At 45.1% G+C, this 23,964-nt stretch overlaps 1 protein-coding gene across 1 annotated transcript in view; it reads right to left on the minus strand.

Annotated features, from left to right (window-relative positions):
- Positions 1-23,964, minus strand: part of Parp4 (poly(ADP-ribose) polymerase family member 4) — a 75,762-nt gene that overhangs the window by 23,713 nt on the left and 28,085 nt on the right. Inside the window, exons 11-20 of the mRNA XM_032917228.1 lie at positions 23,128-23,265; positions 21,086-21,181; positions 18,406-18,589; positions 17,949-18,105; positions 10,508-10,632; positions 9,600-9,731; positions 7,540-7,626; positions 4,854-5,018; positions 4,227-4,273; positions 3,902-3,980 (exon numbers count right to left, since the gene is read on the minus strand). Of these exons, the coding sequence (XP_032773119.1) occupies positions 3,902-3,980; positions 4,227-4,273; positions 4,854-5,018; positions 7,540-7,626; positions 9,600-9,731; positions 10,508-10,632; positions 17,949-18,105; positions 18,406-18,589; positions 21,086-21,181; positions 23,128-23,265 (1,210 nt within the window). The remainder of the gene's footprint in view (positions 1-3,901; positions 3,981-4,226; positions 4,274-4,853; positions 5,019-7,539; positions 7,627-9,599; positions 9,732-10,507; positions 10,633-17,948; positions 18,106-18,405; positions 18,590-21,085; positions 21,182-23,127; positions 23,266-23,964) is intronic.

The following is a 23,964-nucleotide window of genomic DNA, read 5'->3' on the forward strand; positions in this document are numbered from 1 at the left end:
AATCTGGTTAAGTATGAGACGATCACTTCTGTATCTGAGGATGACAGATCTGTCTGTTCATCTGGATATAGCAGAAAGCACACTATGTAAGCAGGACCTGAAATAATAAAACCTAACATTCACGAGACGTCTTGGGATTATACTTCACTTTTAAGGTATGAATTCACAAATACAAAACGGCTTTTGAAGATATAATTTAAAATAATGGCGACAACACTGTACAACGACCACAAGGCTCCGTGCTCTGGGACACTAAGCCTTTTGCAGGGACTTAAGGAGCACCCCTCACTTGGGAATGGTATCTGTGAGTTCACCAACGGGGTTGACCACGTGACCTCCTTTGATCAACACTACAGGCAAGTGTGATGCAAGCAGGAGACTGAACAGCATGCCAAAGGGCTAGCCTGGGCTTACTGCTACTGGGACTCTCCCAACACTACATGAATGTGTAGCCAGACTTTTGGTAGGAGACTTTTTTTTGGTTCTTTTTTTTTGGAGCTGGGGACCCAACCCAGGGCCTTGCGCTTCCTAGGCAAGCGCTCTACCACTGAGCTAAATCCCCAACCCCAGGAGACTTATTTTTAGGTAGAAGAGAAAGTGGTATAAAGAGAAAGAAATTTCCAAATAAAGTCAGGGTAGGAAAGGAGGCAATGTCATCACTGACTGCTTCCTGATGATTAGGGCCATGGAGTTCCTTGGGACAAGTTTGCTCTTTGCTGTCAGGATATCTAACTTATTTTTTTTTTCCTTTTTATGAGACCAGCAGCAAACAATAACCTACAACCAACAACCCAGACTTCTCAGAGCCCTCTGAAAAGTCCCCAGAATTCCAAATGTCACACAATCGCAGAAACTATCTGCTGCTGGTGAAACCATGCTCCTAGAGCACGAACGAGGCAAACCATAGTCAGCCGTTAAGGACAGTCTCAAGCAGCACCCATACCACACAACTGTGACTAAAGTGAAAACCTACTCTTGTAACATTTACTTGTTCTCTTAAAGAGACTAAACTTCTCACTACACGAATGTCCCTGAGCGATGCAAGCACACAGTGGCCATACAAACTGCCACAGGCCAGCAGCTACGTGTGAGCAGGTGGTCCTAGACCATCTTGTCCCAACCAAGCCACATCGACTTGAGAATAAAAACTGCTCGATATTTTAAGCGGCAGAGTTGTGGAAATATTTGTTTGTGAGGAAGGTAGCCAGGGAGGAGGACTTGCACTGACTTTCACTCCGGAGCAGCCGTAAGATCTCACGATGAAAGAGAATCGATGTGAGGCCATAAGTAGACTTGGGAGCAGCCACACAGAAAGCTGTTAATCTGTCTTAGGGGGAATGAGTAATCGTGACGCTGTAGGTGACTCAGCCTTATGATTGCTACCCAAGTGAGACAGACTCCAGCCAGCCGCGTGCTCGCCAGCTCTGAGGAGCGGAGGAAGGAAGGCTCACAGCCTGCAGGTACACATTACTGGGAAAATACAGTACGTGAATGGGTCACGTGCCAAGTGCTCAGGCCCAGGAGCCTCCGGACTCGGGAAAACCAAGCAGTGAGCGCCAGTTACTCCTCATCTCCCCCTGAAGAAAACCGGAGCTTTATCGTTGGGAAACCCTGCTAACTTACCCATGCCCCACATGTAGTCTACCATGTGGGGCAGCTCCTTTGAGCTCACCACAAAATGGAGGACTCCTTTTTCTAGCGGGTCTTCCCCTTCTCCGGCCTTATCTGGGGAGACTGACACCTACACCTGTCACCTGAAGAAGGTCACATAGTCCTTGGCAATCCTACAGCTTCCTCTTTCTTTCACAATGAGATCCTGCCCAGCGAGTACCGGGATCCCTGGAATTCAAACTCCAGCCTATGAGTTACATTCACCCTGAAAACCTTTTCCCCGTGCCCCAAGGTTCATATACAGCCTTTGTCCACACCAAATAAAGTGTATGCACAAGCTGTTCTCCTGAAGAGTGTCTGAGAGAGCTGTTTCCCTGAGTACCGTCTGAGAGCTGTAACGCTAAAATTCCCACCCCACCCCACTCACAGCCGGACTGGGATCCCGCAGACCCCACCATTTCAGACTCCGCTTCATCTTAATGGGAGGAAAAGCAAACCTGAAAATACACTTTGTCACTGAAGAGAATTTGACCAGAGAGAGCCCAGACTTGAAAGCTCCAGGCTGATGAAGCCTAGAGCACAGGGTTGCTTCATTTAGGGGAGAGAAAAGTAAGTTAACACCTAACCACTCATGCTTCTCATTCATCTTCTGCAAACCCTGGTTCCAGCTGACCGTATTCTTGTATCTTAATCTGAAGGATGAATACAAAGATTCACCCACACTTCTGACATTTGGGGGGAAACTTATAAAATGAACTGTGGAGACAATAAACAAACAGAAAAAGCCAATGTGGGGAGAGAAAATCAGACAGGAGGCAGGACATAGAGAACAAGACAAAATATTAAATACATTTTCAAGCCAGGGCACACAATTCTTTTTCTTTCAGACAGGGTTTCTCTACATGGCCCTGGCTGTCCTGGAACTCACTCTGTAGACCAGGCTGGCCGGGAACTCAGAGATCCACCTGCCTCTGCCTCCTGAGTGTTGGGATTAAAGGCCTGCATAACTATTGCCAGCAAAGGGGCACACAATCTAATTCCAGCATTGGGAAGCTGAGGCAGGAGGCTTAGGAGTTCAGGGTTAGCCTTGGGTACATATCAAGTTCAAGGTTATATCCCTAGCTGTGGTGGTCTGAATATGCTTGGCCCAGGGAGTGGCACTATTAGGTGTGGCTTTGTTGAAGGAAGTGTGTCACTGTGGGGGTGGACTTTGAGACCCTTCTCCTATCTGCTTATAAGACAGTCTTCTCCTGTTTGCCTTCGGAACAAGATATAGAACTCTCAGCTCCTCCTGCACCATGTCTGCCTGGGCACAGCCATGCTCCCACCTTGATGATAATGGACTGAACCTCTGAACCTGTAAGCCAGCCCCAATGAAATGTCGCCCCTTATAAGAGTTGCCTTGGTCATGGTGTCTCTTCACAGCAAATAAAACCCTAACTTTTTAAAGTAAACACTATGAAGATGTTAAAAAATAAAACACCAGTGTCGGAAAGATGGTTCAGCTGTTGAGAGCAGTTACCGCTCTTTTTTTTTTTTTTTAAAGGTTTATTTATTATATAAGTACACCGTAGCTATCTTCAGACACAACAAAAGAGGGCACCAGGTCTCATTTCAGATGGTTGAGAGACACATGTGGTTGCTGGGAATTGAACTCAGGACCTCTGGAAGAGCAGTCAGTGCTCTTAACCCCTGAGCCATTTCTCCAGCCCCAGTTACCGCTCTTACAGAGGGCCTGGGTTTGGTTTCCAGCACCCACATGGAGGCTCACAGCTACACGTAAATCCAGTTCCAGGGAATCCAATGCTGTCTTTGGGCCAGCGTGGGCATCAGGCACACAAGTGGTGCATATACATGTATGCAGGCAAATACTGCTCACATGGAGATAAAAATAAGTCTTTTCATTGGCTAAATTAAACACCGTTCACACACTCCTATCAAACCGGATGCCGAAAGGCAACCTCCTCCTTCCCCAGTAGTGAGGATCAAAGCCAGGGCTTCAGACATGCTGGGCAAGCACCACACACCTGAGCTACATCCATTCCTACACGGAGCAGATGGATCAAGAGAAAATGGCGAAAATGATTATTTAAAACCCTGGGGTAACAGCAGAGAGACAGCTCAAACATCCCACGTGACTCTGACCTGTGGAGCAGCAAGGGACAAGCACTGGCTGCTGCTTGTTGAAGCTGGTGGGCCCTAGGACACCATACCACGTGCGTATATTTCCGATACAACAAAAAATGAATGGGAAGCTAAGATCCCTTCAGAAAGCAAAGGATTCACTGACCTTTTGTCTCAGCTCATGTGTGTCACTGGAAATGAATTCAATCATGTAGGGCATCTCAATGGACATGGTCAGGGAGAAGCTGCCGACAATGAAGAGGCAGTATTAGTACAAGGTCTTAAGTCTCCGCCTGCAGTTGTTTCAAATAATCTTCCTTTTTTGCAGCCCTGAGAATCAAAGCCAGAGCTCCATGCATACAAGTAAGCATTCTAGCACCGAACCAAACCCCTCCCCCAGCACTTCTAACAACCGCAAATGAAAATTTAAGCTATAAAGCCACTGCCCGTCGGAGGCGTTAACCCACAGGATTTATATTTTGGGAACCAACCTTTGCTCTGCTCCGATTTCTTTTATACGAATCGTCTCCACTGTGTCCTGTTAGAAGAAAAGAGTACATGAATAATAGAATTTCCACTGAGCGCTAGGGTACTAAGGTGATCTCTGCCGGGCATAGCTGACAGCATCCAGACAGGCAGTCTCATTCCCAAGCATCGAGATACACAGCAGTGGGCCACGGGATGACATTAACTTCTAAAATTCAACCAATGTCAGGGATACCTCTGACAATTACCACAAAGATTTCTTTGAAGGTTACTTTATACTTTTTAATTTGGGGTGTATGGATGTTTTGCGTGCATGTGTGTGCGAGGTGCATGAGTGCAGTCCCTGAGCAGGCCAGAAGAGGGCGCTGAATCCTCTGGAGCCGGAGTTAGACAGTGCTGGTCCTCTGCAAGAGCAGCGAGTCCTCTTAGCCACTGAGCCGTCTCTCCAGCACCATCCCCTATATTTTATTTTTGGCTTTTTGGGACAGAGTCTTACTGTGGTGCCCTGGCTGTCCTGGAACTCACTATGTAGTCCAGTCTGGCCTTGAATTCACAGAGATCTGCCCACCTCATCCTTCCAAGTACACGCGCTGCACACGGCTTCTGTCAAGGCTCACATTAAGCGTACCCACCTGAAGGTTCTCATTCAACGCCTTGTTTTGTTGCCAGGGCGCTACAGTGGCAGGGATGAAGAAGATGGCCATGGGACTTTGGATGCTGAGTTCTGTGATGTAGGTGATTTTGATGAGAACTTTAGCCCGAGGGGGTAAGTTTCCAACGCTTACAGTGAAGATGTCCTAAAATACAAACAGCGGCTCAAAAGCACGTCCACGCGCTGCTGGTTAATTCCTTGTATTACTAAAGGGATTAATGACAATTAGCCAAGCTCTTCCCCAGAAAATGGTGAGATACCATTTAGTAGTGTAAAGGGGAACTCTGGAACAATTCACTACTAATGGGGACAGGGTGACATCTGAGGAGAGGCAGAGGGAGGCTGGTCATTAAGAAAGTTGCTCAAGGGACTCCATACCATAGGTGCGGACACTATGACACATGGGTGTCTCCATGCAACCCTTTCCTGGAAGGACCTGCAGCTTCTCTGGTCTTAATGGCTGTTGGCACTGGCTCCCCAGTGGCTGCAGAAAGCAGCATTCTCTAAGCTTGTGTGATGCTTAAGCTACTCATTAAAACCCTTTAAATTTAAATTTAAAAACTGTACTTTTAAATGTACTTAACATTCTTTGCATGGAATGTTGATAATTGTTGTAGAGGCTGGCGATCTAATGAGCAGCTAAGACAGAAAAAGGAGAAATTACGTCTTCCATTCCTTCCCTCTTCCCCCTCTTCCTCTCCTTCCTCTCCTTCCCTCCTTCAGATAGAGTCTCATATATCCTAGACTTGCCTCACACTCACTCTAGAGCCAAGGATGAACTTGACTTCTGCTTCACGAGTGCCAAGATTCCTGCCTGGTTTGCCTGGTGCTAAGGGGAACCCAGGGCTCCATGGCAGCGCTCTTCTGCCTGAGCTACTGATCCAGGAGAGATTGAGGCCAACAAATGGATTCATTGAGCATCTCCCAAGACTGTCCAGGAAATACGAAGTCCCACAAAGCGGAATTTAGTTAAAGCAGCACTTCCGGCCCTCTCTCTTATTACCAGGAAGAGCATAGTTCAGCTGGGCAAACGGACAACCCGGGCTAGCGGCCGCCTGGGAGAAGCAGCATGAAGACTGCATTTTACGTTGTAAATCTCCCCATCTGTCCAAACAACCAAACCTTGGACTTTCTGTCTCTGAACCTACATGAGCTGACATGGGCGTCTGTTCAGGGCTGGCTCCCTTTTGTGCATTAGCCAGAACAGGTCGTGCACTATCGTGAGAGCTCTCCCTTACTTATCTCTAATGCTGGAGTGACTTCTCACTGGGAGGCATGTTAATTCTGTGACACTATGTGTCCAGATCTACAACTATCTAGAGATACCTATTTCCTGCTATGTGCAGAGTTCACCTCAACTTCTCCAACTATACTGGCCATTCTCCCTCTGTGATGAAAACGTAGCACATTTGGATCAATGATTAATTTAGGCTTAAGCGTTAAGTTATTAATATGCTGCTTGCTTTTAAACCTACTGAGGGTGTGCGTGTGTGCAAGAAGCATGATTGTGCAGGTGTATGTGTGTATCATGTATGTGTGTGAGGTGTCTGAGTGTGGGCATGCACTGTGTGTGCATGTGAGCATGCATGTGCCATGGTGTGGATATGTATGTAAGTTATTGCCTTCTGCGTATGCACGTGGAGGCCAGAGGACAACTTTGTGGACTCCATTTTCTCATGCTACCTTTATATGGGTTCTCCATTTTCTCATGCTACCTTTATATGGGTTCTGGGGAGCCGACTTGGGTGTCAGGCTTACGCAGCAAGCACTCTGACCTGCTAAGCCATCTCGCCAGCCTTAAATTATTGCTTCTGATATTACGTATCTCTATCTGTAGAAAGGAACTAAAACAACGAAGGGGCAATTATTACAGAAGCCACAGTGCTGATCCTTTGAGTGTGTGGCCGGGAGCCCTGGAATGGGCTGAAGGGATGGCTCAGCGGGTAAAGAACAAGCCACCAGGCTGGCGACCTGAGTTCTGTTTCCTGGACCCGCAGCTGGAAGAAGAGAACCAACTCAGATAGAAAGCCGTGCTCTGGCGTCTGTGTGCATTCTGAGGTGTGTGTGTGCACGCACACGAACTAATCAAATGTAAGCACAGAGCAAGTTATCCCTTACATCTGCATTAACCTTCAGTGTGCTCTTCCTTCAACCAAACACTGGATTTCTAAAAGACCTTACAGGGATGCCTTCTGCGTCACGGCTTGGTTAAGGTGGACATATTGATCAGCGATTAGTTCTGGGAGAGATATTAATAGATTACATCTTACATCCGAAGACTGTATTCCCAGTGTGTGTGTTCTCTTATTAGTTCTGGCAGCCCAGTGCCTGGCGGCGGCACCAGTTCTTCCTGCTTCGTCCAACACTGACTTTATTTCCCCCTTTAGTCAATGCACATGGCTATGGCTGGCTTGGCCTCCTGTACTCCGAGGGGGTTTGCATGAGTGTGTTTGAGGTGAGGTCTCGCTAGGTCGCTCTGACAGCCTAGAGCTCACAGTGTAGAACAGCAGGTGGGCCTTGAAATTGCAGCAGGTGTATGCCGCCCTGTGTGGCATTTATGAGGAATCTCATAAGCCCAGAGTACTGTAAAAGATGGTGGCTTCTCTTATGAATGCCTACTACATTTCCCATGATGCACTGGCTACAGGATGAGTAACAAGCCATACCGGAGTGTCCTGGTCCATCAAGTAAGCACCATGGCCCTGGCTGACAGCCTCTCGGTATTCCTGCCGGGCCTCTTCTTTTTCCTTTATCTGAAAAAGACAATTATCATGATTTTTTTAAAAAGATATATTTATTTATTATATACAAGTACACTGTCACTCTCTTCAGACACACCAGAAGAGGGCATCAGATCCCATTACAGTTGGTTGTGAGCCACCATGTGGTTGCTGGAAATTGAACTCAGGACCTCTGGAAGAGCAGTCAGTGCTCTTAACCACTGAGCCACCTCTCCAGCCCCCAGTCATGATGATTTTGTTGGTTTTGAATTTTTGAGGCAAGGTCTCACTGTGTCCTACACTGGCCTGGAATTCACCATGTACCCCAGACTGGCCTTGAGCTTGCAACAATCCTCCTGCCTCTGCTGAGATGGCAGGTGTGAGGTGCCATGCCCAACGTTGGGAAAGATTTTTAAAATGCTCATTATAGGGAGAGTGATTTCAGACTTGACCCAGTATTTATTAAAAGCCTAGACAAAGCTAGGAAACCAAGCCTAGGTGAACAAAAACTTACATAAACAGATCACCAAAGTGTCCTGCCAGATAGGAATCGGGACTAGAAAGGGCCAACTAGAGAGACCCCTCCTCACGCTACGACCAGACTCCAGTCAGCAGTTGAAAATGAAAACTTTGGAACTTTATATTAGACACAACAAAAGTGTTTACTTCATGTACTATTTTTAAAATAGTGAGTCTGCTTCTCCTCCTCCCTCTTCCCCTCTCCTCTTCCTCATCCTCGTCCTCCTCTTTCTTATTTCTTCCTCTTGTTGAGACAGGGTCTCACTGTGTAGTCTTGGTAGACCTGGGGCTCACTGTGTAGACCAGGCTGGCCTCGAACTCCACGGAGATCCGCCTGCTCCTGCCTCCTGAGTGCTGGGATTAAAGCTGGGCACCATCACATCAGCTTCTTGTTATTCTTTACAGTCAATTTATTAAACTGTGATTTCCTTTGAAATATTTGCCTCTACTTTATATGAATGAGTATTTTGCCTGCGTGTATGTCTGTCCAGCCAGAAGAGAGAGTTGGATCCCCCGGACTGAGTTACAGACAGTCGTGAGCTTCCTTGTGGGTGCTGGGAACTGAACCAGGGTCCTCTGCAAGAGCAGCAAATGTTTTGGATCACTGAACCATTCTTCAACTCCAAAGTCTACTTTATAATTAGCAAGTCATGGATTATAACTGCAATGCAGGCTAGTCTTTAGTGGGGTCGGGGCCTGTGGATGTTAAGTCAGTGCTCTCTATACCTCCAGTTTCACATCTAGCTTCTACTACTTTTTTGGGTAGGGCTTTTTTGGTTTTTGGGGTTTTTTTCCTGAGAAAATTCACTTCAGTGAGACTGGATTCATTTTGTAAACTTATATAAGAAGCTGGATGTGGTAGTGCATGTCTTTAATCCCAACATTCAGAGGGCTGGGGCAGGACTGTTGCAAGTTCAAAGTTAGCCAGGGCTGCAGAGTGACTGTGAGGTCATCCCGGGCCGCACAGTGAACCCTGATCTTCAGACCCTGCTGTAGCCTCCTGAATGCTTGTATGGCGGGCCCAAGTCACTGCTCTCTCCTCTGTCTCTTAAACTTCAGACACTGAAATAACTTCCTCTGTGGCCAGTGAGACGGCTCAGTGGGTAAAGGCATGTGCCATCAAGCCTAACGGTGCCAATTGGACCCCAGGGATCCACGTGTGGAAGCGGAGAACTGACTCCTGAAGTTCTCCTCAGACTCTCACACACAGGCCCTGGCTTATGCATGTGCATGCACACGCACACAAATAAAAACACAGCAAAAAATCTGTGGAAGAAAGACAAAAGGAAGTAATTTTCTATGTTTAAACTACCTAAACAAAGACTTTGGACAGAAATGGAGGAGACTGTAGAGAGACCAACTGTGTGAGGCCATTCTTCAAAGGATATTTTTGGGTTTTAGTGCTGCTACTTCCTAGCCTTGCAGCACAGGCACTCGGATAATGGCGGTTTGGGTAGATGAGGACTCCACACCCTTCCTCCTCTCACCTCTCCCACTATGTGCTTCCCGTTGATGAAGGCCTCGAAGCCACACACAGCTGCCTTGTCGTCCAATGGGAAGATGTATTTTGCCTCAATAGGCACGTGGCTTTGATTTGTGTATGTCTGAAAAACAATGACCTGAAAGAGGAGGGGGAAAAAACCTCATATAATTGATAAAATGACATGGAGCATTTACAAGAACAACTAATGAAAAGCATTATACATACTCACTTCAGAATCCTAACATGTTTGTTTTGTTTTGTTTTGCTTTTTTGAGACAGGGACATGTGAACTTGTATGGAAGTTGACCTTGAACTCTGGATTCTCCTGCCTTCCCTTCCTTTACCTCCCAAGTGCTGGGATTACATGTGTGAACCACCGTGACAGTTTAAACCCCTTACATTTCCAACATGTCCTCCAAACTCACAAGCCTGGCTTCCGGGGTCCATGGTTTCCATGACCACAGTGGATTGTTCATGTCACGGGACCCAGTGCACCAACTGTATGTTTAGGCATTTAGAGGGGCCTGACTTAGAGTAGGAGTCAACAAAACCCTCTCCTGCTAAGGATTTTGCTGCCTCCCAGGTGTCAACATGGCTGGGAACTTCTGGAATACAGACATTCCTGGCCCTACGATGGGTCATCTCTCAATAAATTCATGATAAGCTAAAAAATGTAAGTGAGAAATTAATTCAATGAGTAGATTTTAGAATGACATACTATTGGTCTTCTTCAACCAACTACAGATAGAATACTTGGGAAAAATAATATGTGTTTGCATTAAGTACATAGTTTAAAATTTTTTCCCTTAAACAAGTGACATATGTATTTCATTTAGTTGACATGACTGCAACCAAATTCTTATTTATGACTTATATTCATTTAATTGTCATAAAACCACAAAAAGTATATACCTGGGCTACAAAGTCTATTATTCTTCCCCTGATGTGAACACTTTCAAGAGGGACAGGATTTGCAGACGCGTCCTGAAGGCCGGCTTTGACGTCTTTGAGGGACTTGACATCTGGTAACTGGAAATCTGCAAGTTGCAAACACAACATCAGCTTTAAAACAACCATGGCTCTGTTTTGTTGTGTGTGTGTGTTTTGTTTTTTTTGTTTTTTTTTTTTTGTCGTCACCATCCTTTCTCTTTACTTTGTTTAGACATTATCTTTCAGCAAAGATGGGAAAATGATATCACACTCACAGTGTTCGATGACTCTTTGTTTAAGATAAGCTCCCTCTGTGCAGCCAGCCTTGTCCACTGTCAAATGGAAAACTTCCGTCTCAGCAGTGCAAGTGCGGGGCTCAGGGGCGCGTGCCACCACGTCTAGATGTTGCTTTATAACTTGGCTTTTGTCTTGTCTTTTTGCTTTCGTTGTGGCAGTGGAGGGCCGAACCCAGGGCTTCATGCACACGAAGCGAGCACTGTACTGACTGGGCCCCACTCAACGCTACCAACGGAACCACCCTCGGGCCACTGTGATTTTTAATACCCACTTATGAAAAGTAAACCCACGGAGGAAAGCACTGTCAAAATCATTCCTATTTTTCTATTTCACCAAAGATTATTATTTTATCGGGCTGCTGAGATAGCTTAGTGAATAAAGGCGTTTGCTCTCAAGCCTATGAAGCTTTCCATGTGGGAAGGAGAGAAGGCACTGTCTTCTGATCTACACATGTGTGCACACACAATAACCTTTAACAGTTTTATTTCTTTATTATTTATTTGTGTTTGAAATCAAAATAGGACCTGAATTTTATTTCTTTAAAAAAAAGAACAAAAACAAAAAAAACCCCAACTCTTTGTTTCATTGATTCTTTGTGTTGTTTCCATTTTTAAATTATTTAAAAAATTATTTTATATGCATTTTCTGCCTGTATTCATGTCTATGCACCAAGTATGTGCCTAAAACCCACAAAAGCCAGCAGAGGGTGTAGTATCCCCTGAAACCACAGTTACAGATAGCTGGGAGCTGGGATGCTCACACGTAGATGCTGGGAATTGAATCCAGATCCTCTGGAGGGATAGATAGCTCTCGGAAACACTCAGCCATCTATCCAGCCCTCTGACTTTCCGTTCTCTCCTACTGTGATAAGGTAGGAAACAAGGAATCCTTTCGTTTTTCCTATATTTGTTAAGATAGACAAACTAACCAGAAAAAAAATAGAAAAACTCAAATTAATAAAGTTAGTGATGAAAGAGAGCCATTATAACAGCCACTAATGGAATTCAGAGCCACTAGGATATATCTTAAAAATGCATGCCACTAAGTTTGAAAAAAAACTAAAAGATATGGGTGAATTTCTAGATGTATATAATCTATACCAAAATTTTAAGAGGATTTTATCTTATGTGCATGGGTATTTTGCTATGTGTGTCTGTGCCTGTCCACATGTGTTCCTGGAGGGCGGAGGCCGTGAGTCCTCTAGAGGTACAGGTGGTTGTGAGCTGCCATGTGGGTGCCCAGAATAGAACCTGCGACCTCCGGAATAATAGCCAGTGCTCTTAACCCGAACCATCTCTCTAGCCCCCGATTTTCCAAATTTAACCAAGATTAGACAAATAATTTAAGCAGATCTCTAAAAAGAAGTAAAGAGCGCTCAAGAAATTTAAAAAAAATCTCATAAGTAAGAAAAGCTCAGACCTAGTTGTATTTACTCTGAATTTACCAGACCTTCAAAGAAAAAAAGTCTTCAAAGTCTCTCAAACGATCCATGAAACAGGAAAGGGAAAATACTGCCAAGTTATTCTTACGGACTGTATTATCCTGATACCAAAACCATACATCAACAACAAAGAAAATTGTAAACCCGTCTCCCTAATGGATAGAGTCACAAAAGGATTCAACATAGGTAAATTAACAAACAAAATTGCATGGACGGCCTCAAGGATAGAAATCACACGGTCATCTGGACAGACGCAGAAACGGGCATTTAACAAAACCAAACCTCCTTCCATGATAAAAGCTCTGAGGAAAGTCAGAAGAGAGCAAATCACAACATAATAAAGGCTGTAAACAGCAAACCTATAGCTGACACTGTATTGAATAGGCAGACGCTCAAGGCACCACCACAGAAGTCAAGAACAGAGCGCTGATCCCACGTAGAGCAACAGGAAGAGAGAAGCAACAAAGGGATCCAAGTGGGAAAGCAGTCAAAGCGTCCTTATTTGCAGATGCTGTGATTCTAGACACAAAATCCCCACCTCTTCACCAGAAGAACTGATAAAGCACATGGAGAATGCTTCCTGCTCCTCTGAAGATCCTCAGCACTCACGGGGGGCTCAGAACAACTGCTTTTACCTGCAGCCCCAGGGGACCTACGTCCTCTGCTGGCCTCTGAGCACACTGCACACATGTGATACACACACACACACACACACACACACACACTCACATACACACACACAGATACATAGACATACATACACATGTACACATGTATATACATAAATTAATAAAGATAAATATATGTTTAAAACACCCAAGAAAGAAATAGAGGAAAAAGCTAGAAGATAGAATTTCTATGCTTATGGCTTGGAAGAATGAACATTGTGAAAATGGCGACTTTATCAAAAGCCATCTAGATACAAGCGCTACCAAAGCACCGATGCCATTCTCCACAGAAACAGAAAACAAAAACAAACAAAAAAACAAGAATAAAAACAAAACTGAAACAGTGTTAAAATTTGTTTGGAGTACAAAGATCTCTGATAGCTACAACCATGTGGTGCTGGGGTGTCGCCATGCAGGACTTAAAGTTATATGACAAAGGGGTGGTTATAGAAACAGCGGGTGTTGGCACAAAACAGACACATAGACCAGTGGAAGACCAGACCGAGACACAAACCCACACAGTTATGGCCACCAATTTGGACAAGGACGTCAAACATAACCTTTGGGGAGAAAAGAGCCCCTTTAACAAATGGTGCTGGGGGGTTGGGGATTTAGCTTAGTGGTAGAGCGCTTGCCTAGCAAGCGCAAGGCCCTGGGTTCGGTCCCCAGCTCTGAAAAAAAGAAAAGAAAACAACAACAACAACAACAACAACAAAACAAATGGTGCTGGGAAAACTAGGTATCTACAGGTAGAAGATGAAGTTTGATCCCTACCTCTTACCCTGCCAAAAACAACCTGAAATGGATCAAAGACTTTAATATAAAATGGGAAAATGGCACTTCTAGAGGGAAAAGGACGGACTTCACACTTCAAGATACAGCCATAGGTGTGGACTTTCTGAGGAGGACTCTAGGACTCTTTCTGAGGAAAAGGCCAATTATGAACAAATGGAATTTAAAACTGCTGTCCACTGAGGAAATGATTATTTGATAAAGCGTTTTTAGGCCAGTTACACACTTGACAGATTACTAATACTTAGAATATATAAACAAGTAAAACACTGAACAAGATAATAAAGAATCCAATCAAAAAAGTGGGCTAAGAAGCAAAACCCAACCCAACCCAAGCAAACACGAAGCGTGCTGGCACACGTCTTTAATCCCAGCACTCAGGAGGCAGAGTCCAGTGGATCTCTGTGGTTCGAGGCTAGCCTAGTTTACACAGTGAGTTCCAGCCCAGGCATCGGTCCACAGTAAGATCTTGTCTAAAAAACAAAACAGTAGTGGGCTAAGGACCTGGATGATCTCAATAGAAGAAATACAAATGGCCAACAAGTACATTTTAAAGAGCTCAACATCCTTAGACATCAGGGAAACACAAGTTAAAACCATTATGAGACTCCATTTCATCCCTGTCACAGGGGCTACCACCAAGGAGCCAAATGACACAATGCTGACAAGAAGAATCTCTGTTTACTATTGCTGGGAGTATAAACTGGGGCAGCCATTATGGAAATCAATGTGGAAATTTTTTTAATAACTAAAATTAGAACCACCTTAGGCCCTGAATCACTTCTGGGCATAAACCCAAAGGACTCTATAGTCTACCACAGAGATCATCCCCACTTATTACTGCTTATTCACGATAGCAAGGAAATGGGGTCATCCTACATGTCCACCAGCAGATGAAGGAATAATGAAAATCTGGTGCTCGCGCACAACGGAATTCTGAAGGAGAATGGGTGGAACTGGAAACGATTAAGTGAGGTAACACAGGCCTGGAAAGACAAATGCCCCATGTTCTCTCTCATGTGCCAATCCTAGCTTTTATAAAAATTGTTTTATTATTGATGTGTGTGTGTGTGTCTGTGAGTGTGTATGTGAGTGTATGTGCATGTATGTGTGTGTATGTTTGTGAGTGTATGTGCATGTATGTGTGTGTATGTTTGTGCGTGTGTGGAGGTTAGAGGACAGGACAACTGTATAAGGTCAGTTCTCTTCTTCAATCTTCGCATGGGTTCTGGGATAGAACTTGTCCAGCAAGCACTTCACAGTTGAGCCACTAATCAGCCCTTGTTTTCTAATTTTTCTAAGTGTGTTTATGTGGATGAGTGAATTCAGAACCTGGGAAACTAGAAAAGAGTTCTCCAGAGGGAACATGGACTTCAAGGGAGAGTGGTAGAGACGGTGTTAGATGTGAGTGCTACGAGGATAGAGAGAAATGGAGGACTTCTGGGGGGGGGGTGAGAGGGATGGAGAAAGGGAGGAGGGGATTTGATCAAAGCCAGTGGGTATGAAAACACACTACAGGAACCTGCTACTGAGATCTCACCGTGACACAGCACAGGGGAAGCCATAGCAGGAGCTCTGCTTGGCGAGGAACAAGCTCAAGATTTCTCCTTAGCACCTCAGTAGTAGTGGATAGAAATTCTGAGAAGGGCAGGTTGATTTTGTGGAACACTTGTGCATCCAGCACTCATGAGCGACCTGTGAGATGGCTCAGCGGGTGAACGTTCCCTGCCAAGGCTGAGGGTCTGAGCTCAGTCCCAGAACCCACACAGTGGGAGGAGGGAACTGACTTCCCGAAACTGTTCTCTAACCTCCAGAGGCATTTTCTTAATTGGTGAGTGACAGGGGAGTACCCAGTGTTGTAGTTTGTACCACCCCTGGGCTGGTGGTCCTGGGTTCTATAATAAAGCAGGCTGAACAAGCCATGAGGAGCAGGTCAGAAAGCAGCTCCCTCCACATCAGCGTCTGCCTCCAGGCTCCTGCACTCTGAGAGCTCCTGCCCTCCCCGCTTCCGATGATGGACTGCGAGTGACATAAACGCTTTCCTCCCCAAGTTACTTTGGTCATGGTGTCTCATCACAGCAGGAGTAACGCTAACTAAGACAGTATAGACCTGTTATCTAAGATGTTTGTGAGCCGGAGGGGAGAGAAATGAAAGTCCAAACCCTGGTGGGATGACACAGTGAGCACAAAAGGGCTAGGATGTAACTGAGTAGCAATAGAGCACTTGTGTTATGTGTGAGCCTTTCCGCTCAATCCTCCGCACAGGAAAACATAAATAGGAATGAGAGTACTGTGGTGGGGACTCAGTGGTGGTACTTTTTCAGCAGGTGCAAGAACCTGGATCAGTCCCTAGCATCACAATGGGAACAAACCAAAACAAAATTGGTCATCAATAAAAGTATTAGTTGTGGGGGGAAGTATATTGCCAGGGGGTCTGGCTATGTATCCCTCACAGGCTCAAATTTATGGCAAGTGTCCTCCCTAGGCTCCCAAGCACCGGGATTATAAGCTGTATCATCATGGCTTCCCTGTAGTATGTGATTATTGTCTCATGAGGTGGTATTATAAGAGCTGGGGCCATGGTCTGCCAGGAGGCTTGGCTATTTGACGTTAGTGTGCATTACAGTTTGTGGGGCCCTTTCTCTTTTCTCACTCAATGCTTACAGCAACACTTAAAAACAAGGACACACTCTCATGTCTGAGGGGTCAATGTCCAAGCCTGCTGAGCAGTGGTTACAGTCACACACGAGCTTTCTGACTATAGCTTTGTCTTGCGCTTGGTCTACCTGGCTCCACAGTACTACTGAGCTCTGACCTAGTTCCATGGGTGCCATGGCTGGGACAAAGTCCATCTCCCAAAGGTTCATGTGTTGGAAGCTTAGTCACCAGGATGGTGATGCTGAAGGGTGGATGGAAACTTCCCATTGATTAATTTATTCACTTTACATCCCAACCACTGCCCCCTCTCCCAGTCCTCAGACACACAGTGACTCTCTCCATGCCCTCTCTCACTTTCTCCTCTGAGAGGGTAGAGGACCCTCTGGTTATTCCCCCACTCTAGGAGATCAAGTCTCTGTAGGGCTAGGCGCAATCTCTCCCCGAGGCCAGACAAGGCAGCCCACGTAGGGGAACTATTCTACAGACAGGAACAGCTTTAGGGACAGCCCCACTCCAGTTGTTCGGGACATGGGACCCACATGAAGACCACGCTGCATATCTGCTACATATGTGTGGGGGTGGAAGACACTAGCTCCAGCCTGGGTTTCTTTGTCTGTGGTTCAGTCTCTGAACCCCAAGGGTCCAGGTTAGTTGACTCTGTCTTTCAGTGGAGTTCCTACCCCCTGCAGGGCCCTCAATCCATAAGAGTCCCCAACCTCCATCCAACGTTTAGCTGTGGGTCTCTGTATCTGTTTCAGTCAGCTGCTTGGTAGAGCCTCTCAGAAGACAGGACCCTTGCTTGTACTCTGGCTGACTGTCTCATGCTGTGACCTCTCCTTCTCACCCATGGTTCTGTTGTGATGCTATCTACGTTGAGGTCCACATCAGAGGCAAACTGAAGGCAGTATCAGGCCTCTGAACCTCTGAAACTGTCAATCAGACAGTTTCTGTTTTGGTTTGTTTTGAGATAGTCTAGAACTCACGATCTTCCTGTGTTGGCCTCCTAAGTTTTAAAGGCCAGAGTTCAAATCCCCAGGGTCTACAGGTAAAAAGAGAAAACTCTTACAAATTGTTTTCTGACCTACACACACACACACACATAAATATTATATTTTTCTTTATAACATTATTAGTATTTTGCTATAGCAACAACAACAACAACAAAAAAAGACTCCCAAAATGAATTGTATTATTAAGCCACTCTAAAGTAACCTTAGGCATGCTGGTGACAAAGCATGTGGAGATCGCTTATCTTTCTTAAGCATCTTGTTTTTTATATGTTCAGGACAAAAGGAAAATGAAATAGGAGGTTATAGATGCTGTTGCCAAACATGGACGCAAATGCTTTTGAAAAAGAATATATTTCAGGGTTATGTTATCCCATAAGACAATCTTGCTAGTCAGTGGTGCAAACCTTTAATCCCAGCACTTGAGAGGCAGAGTCAGGCAGATCTCTGCGTTCAAGGCCAGCCCGGTCTACATAGTCAGTTTCAGGAACAGCAGGGGCTACACAGAAACCTTGTCTCAAGAAACCAAAAGGAGAAAAAAAGAAAAGAAGCTGTCTTACCTTCAACCTCTGGAACATTTGAGAGCTCAGCTCTGTGCTCCTCTAATTCAGTGTTTTCATGAGGATGGAATTCCTTTATTTGATCTCCAGGAATGCAAAATTTAACAATGTATTTCATTTTAACTTGATTGGTTTTATATACAACAAATTCATCATCCTAGAGCAAACAGGAATTGACAGGAGATAATGTGTGAAGAGAAGTACATCCAAAATCTCCCCAAAAAGCACACTCTTCTATTTGCTCTCAATTTAGCAAAGATGGCGGCATGCCTTAAATGAAAACATTTCATGAACGTGGAAGCCAGCCTCTAAGGCTGGTCTTTGCACAGTTGCACCCATTTTGCCTGTTTTGGCTTTTTTCTTGTTTGTTTACTGTTTGATTCTTTTTAAAGTGCTAGCTGAGGGCTTGACCACTGACCCGTAACCCTGGGTCTGCATGTCTGCCCCCCAAAAATACCTGAAAGTCTGTGGGGACAGAGGCTGTTTTCGAAACTCCATGCACACTGTCATAGCCTGGTGGTGCCTCAGTTAAAGAAAAGTCCTTCTTGAATAAGTCCATACACTTTCCCAGGGCAACGTCACAGAGGACCAGGAGCCTGGAGCCATCTGTCTCTCCTGCATGTGCGTACTTAATGCTCGTACTGCATGAAGAAGGAAATAAACACAAGTCATGAACACGAGGCCAGCCTCACTTCACTGTATAAATAAGAAACATGGCTTGGGCACCTCTAACCCACAACTGTGAATCAAAATCTGAAACGGCCCGAACTGAAAACGCTGATCACTGATTGATGGGACAGCGCAGATGGAAAGTTCTACCCCTAACCTTGAGATGGTAGGTGTCTGAGGTACACACTCTAAACATATTGTGTAAAATCACCACCAGGCTACGTTTATCAAGTGTAGATGAAACATAAATGAATTTCATATTTGGATTCGTGTGTTCCTAAAGATATTTCTTTGTGTACACACATATAATCCCAAATCTGAAAAAAAAAAAACCCAAAAAACCAAAAAACCAACTTCTAGTACTTCAGACAAGGGATGCTCAGTCTGCATTGTTGAAAGACTTTCTGGGGCGATCATTCCAAAGTTTATCACTGTAGCAATAACTCCAAACATATGAGTTAGAACTTCATGGTGAGAAGTTGGGTAGGTGTGCACTTATAACCCAACACTTGGGAAAGTGAGCAGAAGGCTCATGAGTTCAAGGCCAGCCTCTGCTACACAGTAAATCCCTGTTGAAGAAGAGAGGATGAGAAGGAGGGGGATGAATGGGGGAAGAGAAAAAGGAGGAGGCTGTGTTGTTCACTATATACTTATTCATTTTTTTTTTTTTTTTTTTTTTTTTTTTTGGGAGCTGGGGACTGAACCCAGGGCCTTGCCTTGCTAAGCCAAGCGGCTCTACCACTGAGCTAAATCCCCAACCCCTACTTATTCATTTAAAAAACCCAGTGTAGCACACACCTGTAACTCTAGTCTGTAGAAGGCTGAGGCAGGAGGATCACTTCAAGTTCCAAGCTAGCCTAGTATACATGAGTTTCCAGCTAGCCTGGGCTAGATAGTGAGACCCCTCTCAAAAGAATAAAAACAATTAGGTAACTGAGTGTATAGTGCTTTTCTTTATGGCAGATAACGATCGAAGTGCTCTGTTCTCTGTCAGCCACTAAAAATATCTATATTGTCCTGCAAGGAATGCCAGAGCAATGAATAAGAAGGAAAACATTTTTCCGCATAAAAATAACTCGTCTATTTTACACTCCCATTTTAAAAAGCAGATCAGAAGTGTGCGAGACTGGGGAAAATCAAAGTTGCAGGCAGTTTTTTCTCTCCTACATTATATCCCAACCCTAGTTTTCCTTTCCTCCTCTCCTCCTAGTCTCTGCCCCCAACCTTCCTTCTTCCCCAGATCACTCTAAAAGGACGGGGGTGGGGGGGTGGGGAAGGGTGGGGATGACGACGGGTGGGGCGGGCGGGGCAAGGCGGGGGGGGGGGGAGCAGCCTTCCGGGAATATCAACAGAACATGAGATAGCAAGTAACAAGACTTGGCGCGTTCCCTCATACCAAGGCTGGATGAGGCAACCCAGTGGGAGGAAAGGGGCCCGAGAAGCAAGCAAGAGAGTCAGAGAATCCCAGCTCCCACTGTTAGGAGTCCCACAAACACCCCAAGCTAAACAACCGCATCATAGAAGAAGACCTAGCACAGGCCCATAGATGCTTCAGTCGCCATGAACCCCTATGAGATGTTTCCCTACAGTTTTGGGCTTTGATCACTTGGCCCCCAGTTGGCAGCACTGATTATCGAGGCTCAGGAGGGAGTGGAGTTGTCGGAGGAGGTGTGTGCTGGGGTTTGGTTTTGAAGTTTCAAACCTCAGGCCTTTTTTTAGTGCGACCTATTCTGTGTTTGTAGTTCAAAGAGTGAGCCCTTAGCTTCAGGCTCCGGAAGTCGCCCTCCACTCCTTGGAGCCACAAACCCAAAACAAAACTCCACCTTCCATCAGGAAAACAACTAATACCACTGTCCTCGAGAAAGAACAAAACAGCAAAGGCCGGCTCCCCATGTGACCCGTGTTAGTCGCCCGTTCCGAGGCTAGCGCCCCCTGGTGCCCTCAAGGTCCCCATCTGTGCTACGAGAATTGCCTGTGGGGTGGCGTCTGAGAGTAGAGGAGATGAGGGGCACTGGAGAAGATGCAGCTAGAAAACATATGTAGAGGCTGATTCGGGCTGGCCCAGTCAGTTAAGGTGTCCGCTACCAAGCCTGAGGACCTGAGTTTGATCCCTGGGCTCTACTTGGTAGAAGGAAAAACCTGACTCCGTCGAGTTGTCATCTGATTTCCACGAATGCACTGGGGCATGCACACGTCTCCCCCACCTCCACCCCACATGCGCACACACGTTCACACACTAGATAAATAGATCAAAGTAATAGACATTTAAAGGCTCTGAGCAAAAGTAAAACACTAAGACTTCAAACAATTTTCTCAAATGTTCACTACAGAAACCATGTTTTTGCAGTATGCTGTGGCAACGGCTGCTTTCCAAGATGCTTCAGTGGGCGAGAGACTTCCTCACTAAGGAAAGAGAGGGAGGTTTCGAAGATCCCTCTGTGATGGGGCTCGGGGCAGAAGACACTAACCTGAGTGAGTTGCTGAAGTAGATCCCGCTCCCCAGATTTCCAACGTCTGTTCTTTGCACACCGCGGTCTTCTGCTACCTTAGGTAAGAGCAGCCCTCTGGAAGAAAAGGGTAGGATCATGAAAGGAAAGGACTCTGCCACGCAGCCCTCAGGTTCAGTGACCAACGGGAAATTTGCTGTCTTTACAAACTTTAGGTCAGAGTTCAACTGGCCCTCCATACCTACAGTCAGCCAGCCATGGATTCAAAATATTCAGAAAAAAAATCCATCTCTATTAAATATGTACTTCTTGTCATTGTTTTAGTTTTAGATACATTTAATTATGCATATGAGCACTCCAATTTCCTGTTTATCCGCATGACAGAAGAGGGCATCAGATCCCATTATAGATAGTCCTGAACCACCAAGTGGTTGCTGGGGATTGAACTCTGGAAGAGCAGTCAGTTCTCTTAACCACTGAGTCCCCTCTCCAATCCTTGTCATTAGTTTCTACACAACATTTCCTGTCAACAGTTGCCATAACATTTATACTGTGTTAGACACCGTTAAATCACATAGATATAACTTAAAGTCTATGGGAAACGCCAGCTCCATTCTATGTAAATTCTTTCATAAAAGACCCTTGAATGTTAGAGGTTTGAACATCTGAGAAAGTTCTGGAAGCAACTGCTTAGATACCAAGCCTCACTAGAATCTCCCAGAGCAGCACGTGCTATTAACATGTTACCAGCTATGGTTGTTTCCCCACCACTGTCTAGACCACAATGCTCTTGCCATTTTCCTGCCTCTAGGCAAGGACACAGAGTGAGTCTGCCCGGTGATGACTGATTCTCTCACTGCTTCGGCTCTCATTCAGGCTCCTGCTGCACTCCCAGCACTCAGGATTCTCTCAGCATGACACCATGGTGTTCTCTACACCGACAGGTAAAGTCGGCTTCTGTTCGTGATTACAGAAACATCAATTGTTAAATTTTACATCAGATTGAGTTTATAAGATGGCTTTTGGGATTTGGTACTATATAGAAAGGTCATTTCTATACAATTACTTGTTTTTCCGTCCTTGGGATTGAACCCAGGACCTCACTCCTGCTAGGCAAACACTCTGCCTCACTAAGTCACATCTTTAGCTCTTAAGTTTCAGCTTCTTTTTCCTCTTCCTCCTCTTCCTCCTCCTCCTCTTCTTCACCTCCTCTCTCTGTCTCTGTCTCTGTTTCTCTGTCTCTGTCTCTCTCTGTCTCTGTCTCTCTCTCTGAGACAGAGTCCCACTATGTACCCTGGGTTGGTAGACCAAGCTGACTTTGAACTCACAGAGATCCCCCTGCCTCTTGCCTTAGCCTCCAGAATAATCACCACACCTAGGTACCTCTTAATTTTCCTAGTTGCTTAATTAAAGGACTGAAATATACTCATAATTCCCCTTGCCCTAGTAACTTCAGCTTCTGCTCCAATAGTATGTGGTTATTTAAAGCAATCAGAAAATTAGGGTTGTGCTTTGGACAAATAACTCACATTCCCTGGACACTGTGAACTGTGCACTGTAGACCAGCTCCTTTTCACATAAGGGATCGTGAAGGAGCATTTGATTGTTTGGGTTTGTGTGTGTGTGTGTGTGTGTGTGTGTGTGTGTGTGTGTGTGTGTGTGTTCACTTGCAGCTTGGTTTTTCTGAGCCATGGTCTTGCTATATAAGCCCTTGCTGGCCTTGAATTCATTTTGTACCAAGGCTGGGCTTGAACCAGATGCAATTCTCCTGCCTCAGCCTGCTGGGATTAAAGGCATTACTATGCCCAAATCTCAAGGAGCAATTCATACCTACATAGAATACTTAAAAAAGACCACAAATATATAATATATAACCACAAATGCATAATTTTAAATGACATAATTTTCTCCATGACGAGGTTTGCTGCTTTTAACTTAGGCCCACGTGCTTTGTTCATTTATTGTGATATTGTTTAGGATCAAAGACAAAAGCTACACAAGAAGGGGGACATCTCACATCCACGAGTCCAAAAACTAAAAAGTAAAGACTATGTGCTTCTTACCGGGACAAGATTCCAAGAATGTTCCGCACAGGAGATCCATGGAACAGGGCTTGCACGTTGCCCAGGTTACTCACAAACTCCATAGCTTCATTCACTCGGCCAACTCTAAATATCTGCAAGATATCGACGGGGCCTTCGCTGGAAAATAGACGAAAACCAAAAGTCATTCATAGGTAAGAATCTCAGAAAACTCAGAAGTCTGTGACTCAGTACAGGCGCTTGCTGCCGAGCCTGCCACTTACGTCTTGGGGACACGTGGTGGAAAGGGAGAACGAGCCACCACAAACCATTCTCTGATCTTCATGTGCACACAGTGGCAAATGCATGCACACCCACATCCACATCCACACACACGCATACACACATATACACTCACATACACACATACATGCATACATACATACATACACACACATACACACACGCATACACATACACACATATACACACATACACACACATACACACATACACACACATACACACATACACACATATACACACATACACACACATACACACATATTCACACACATATACACATATACACACATGCATACACACATACACACATATACACACATACACACACACACACATACACACATATACATACACACATACACACACACACACACACATACACACATACACACACATACACACACATATACACACATACACACATACACACTTACACACATACATTCACATACATATACACACATACACACACACACACATACACGTTTTTCTTTCTTGTTGCTGCCATGACCAAAAGAAAGGAAAGGTTCTGTTGTTGTTGTTGTTTTGCTTTTTGGATTATAGGTTATAGTC

Source organism: Rattus rattus, chromosome 12 (assembly GCF_011064425.1).
Source record: "Rattus rattus isolate New Zealand chromosome 12, Rrattus_CSIRO_v1, whole genome shotgun sequence".
Taxonomy (NCBI): Eukaryota; Metazoa; Chordata; class Mammalia; order Rodentia; family Muridae; genus Rattus; species Rattus rattus.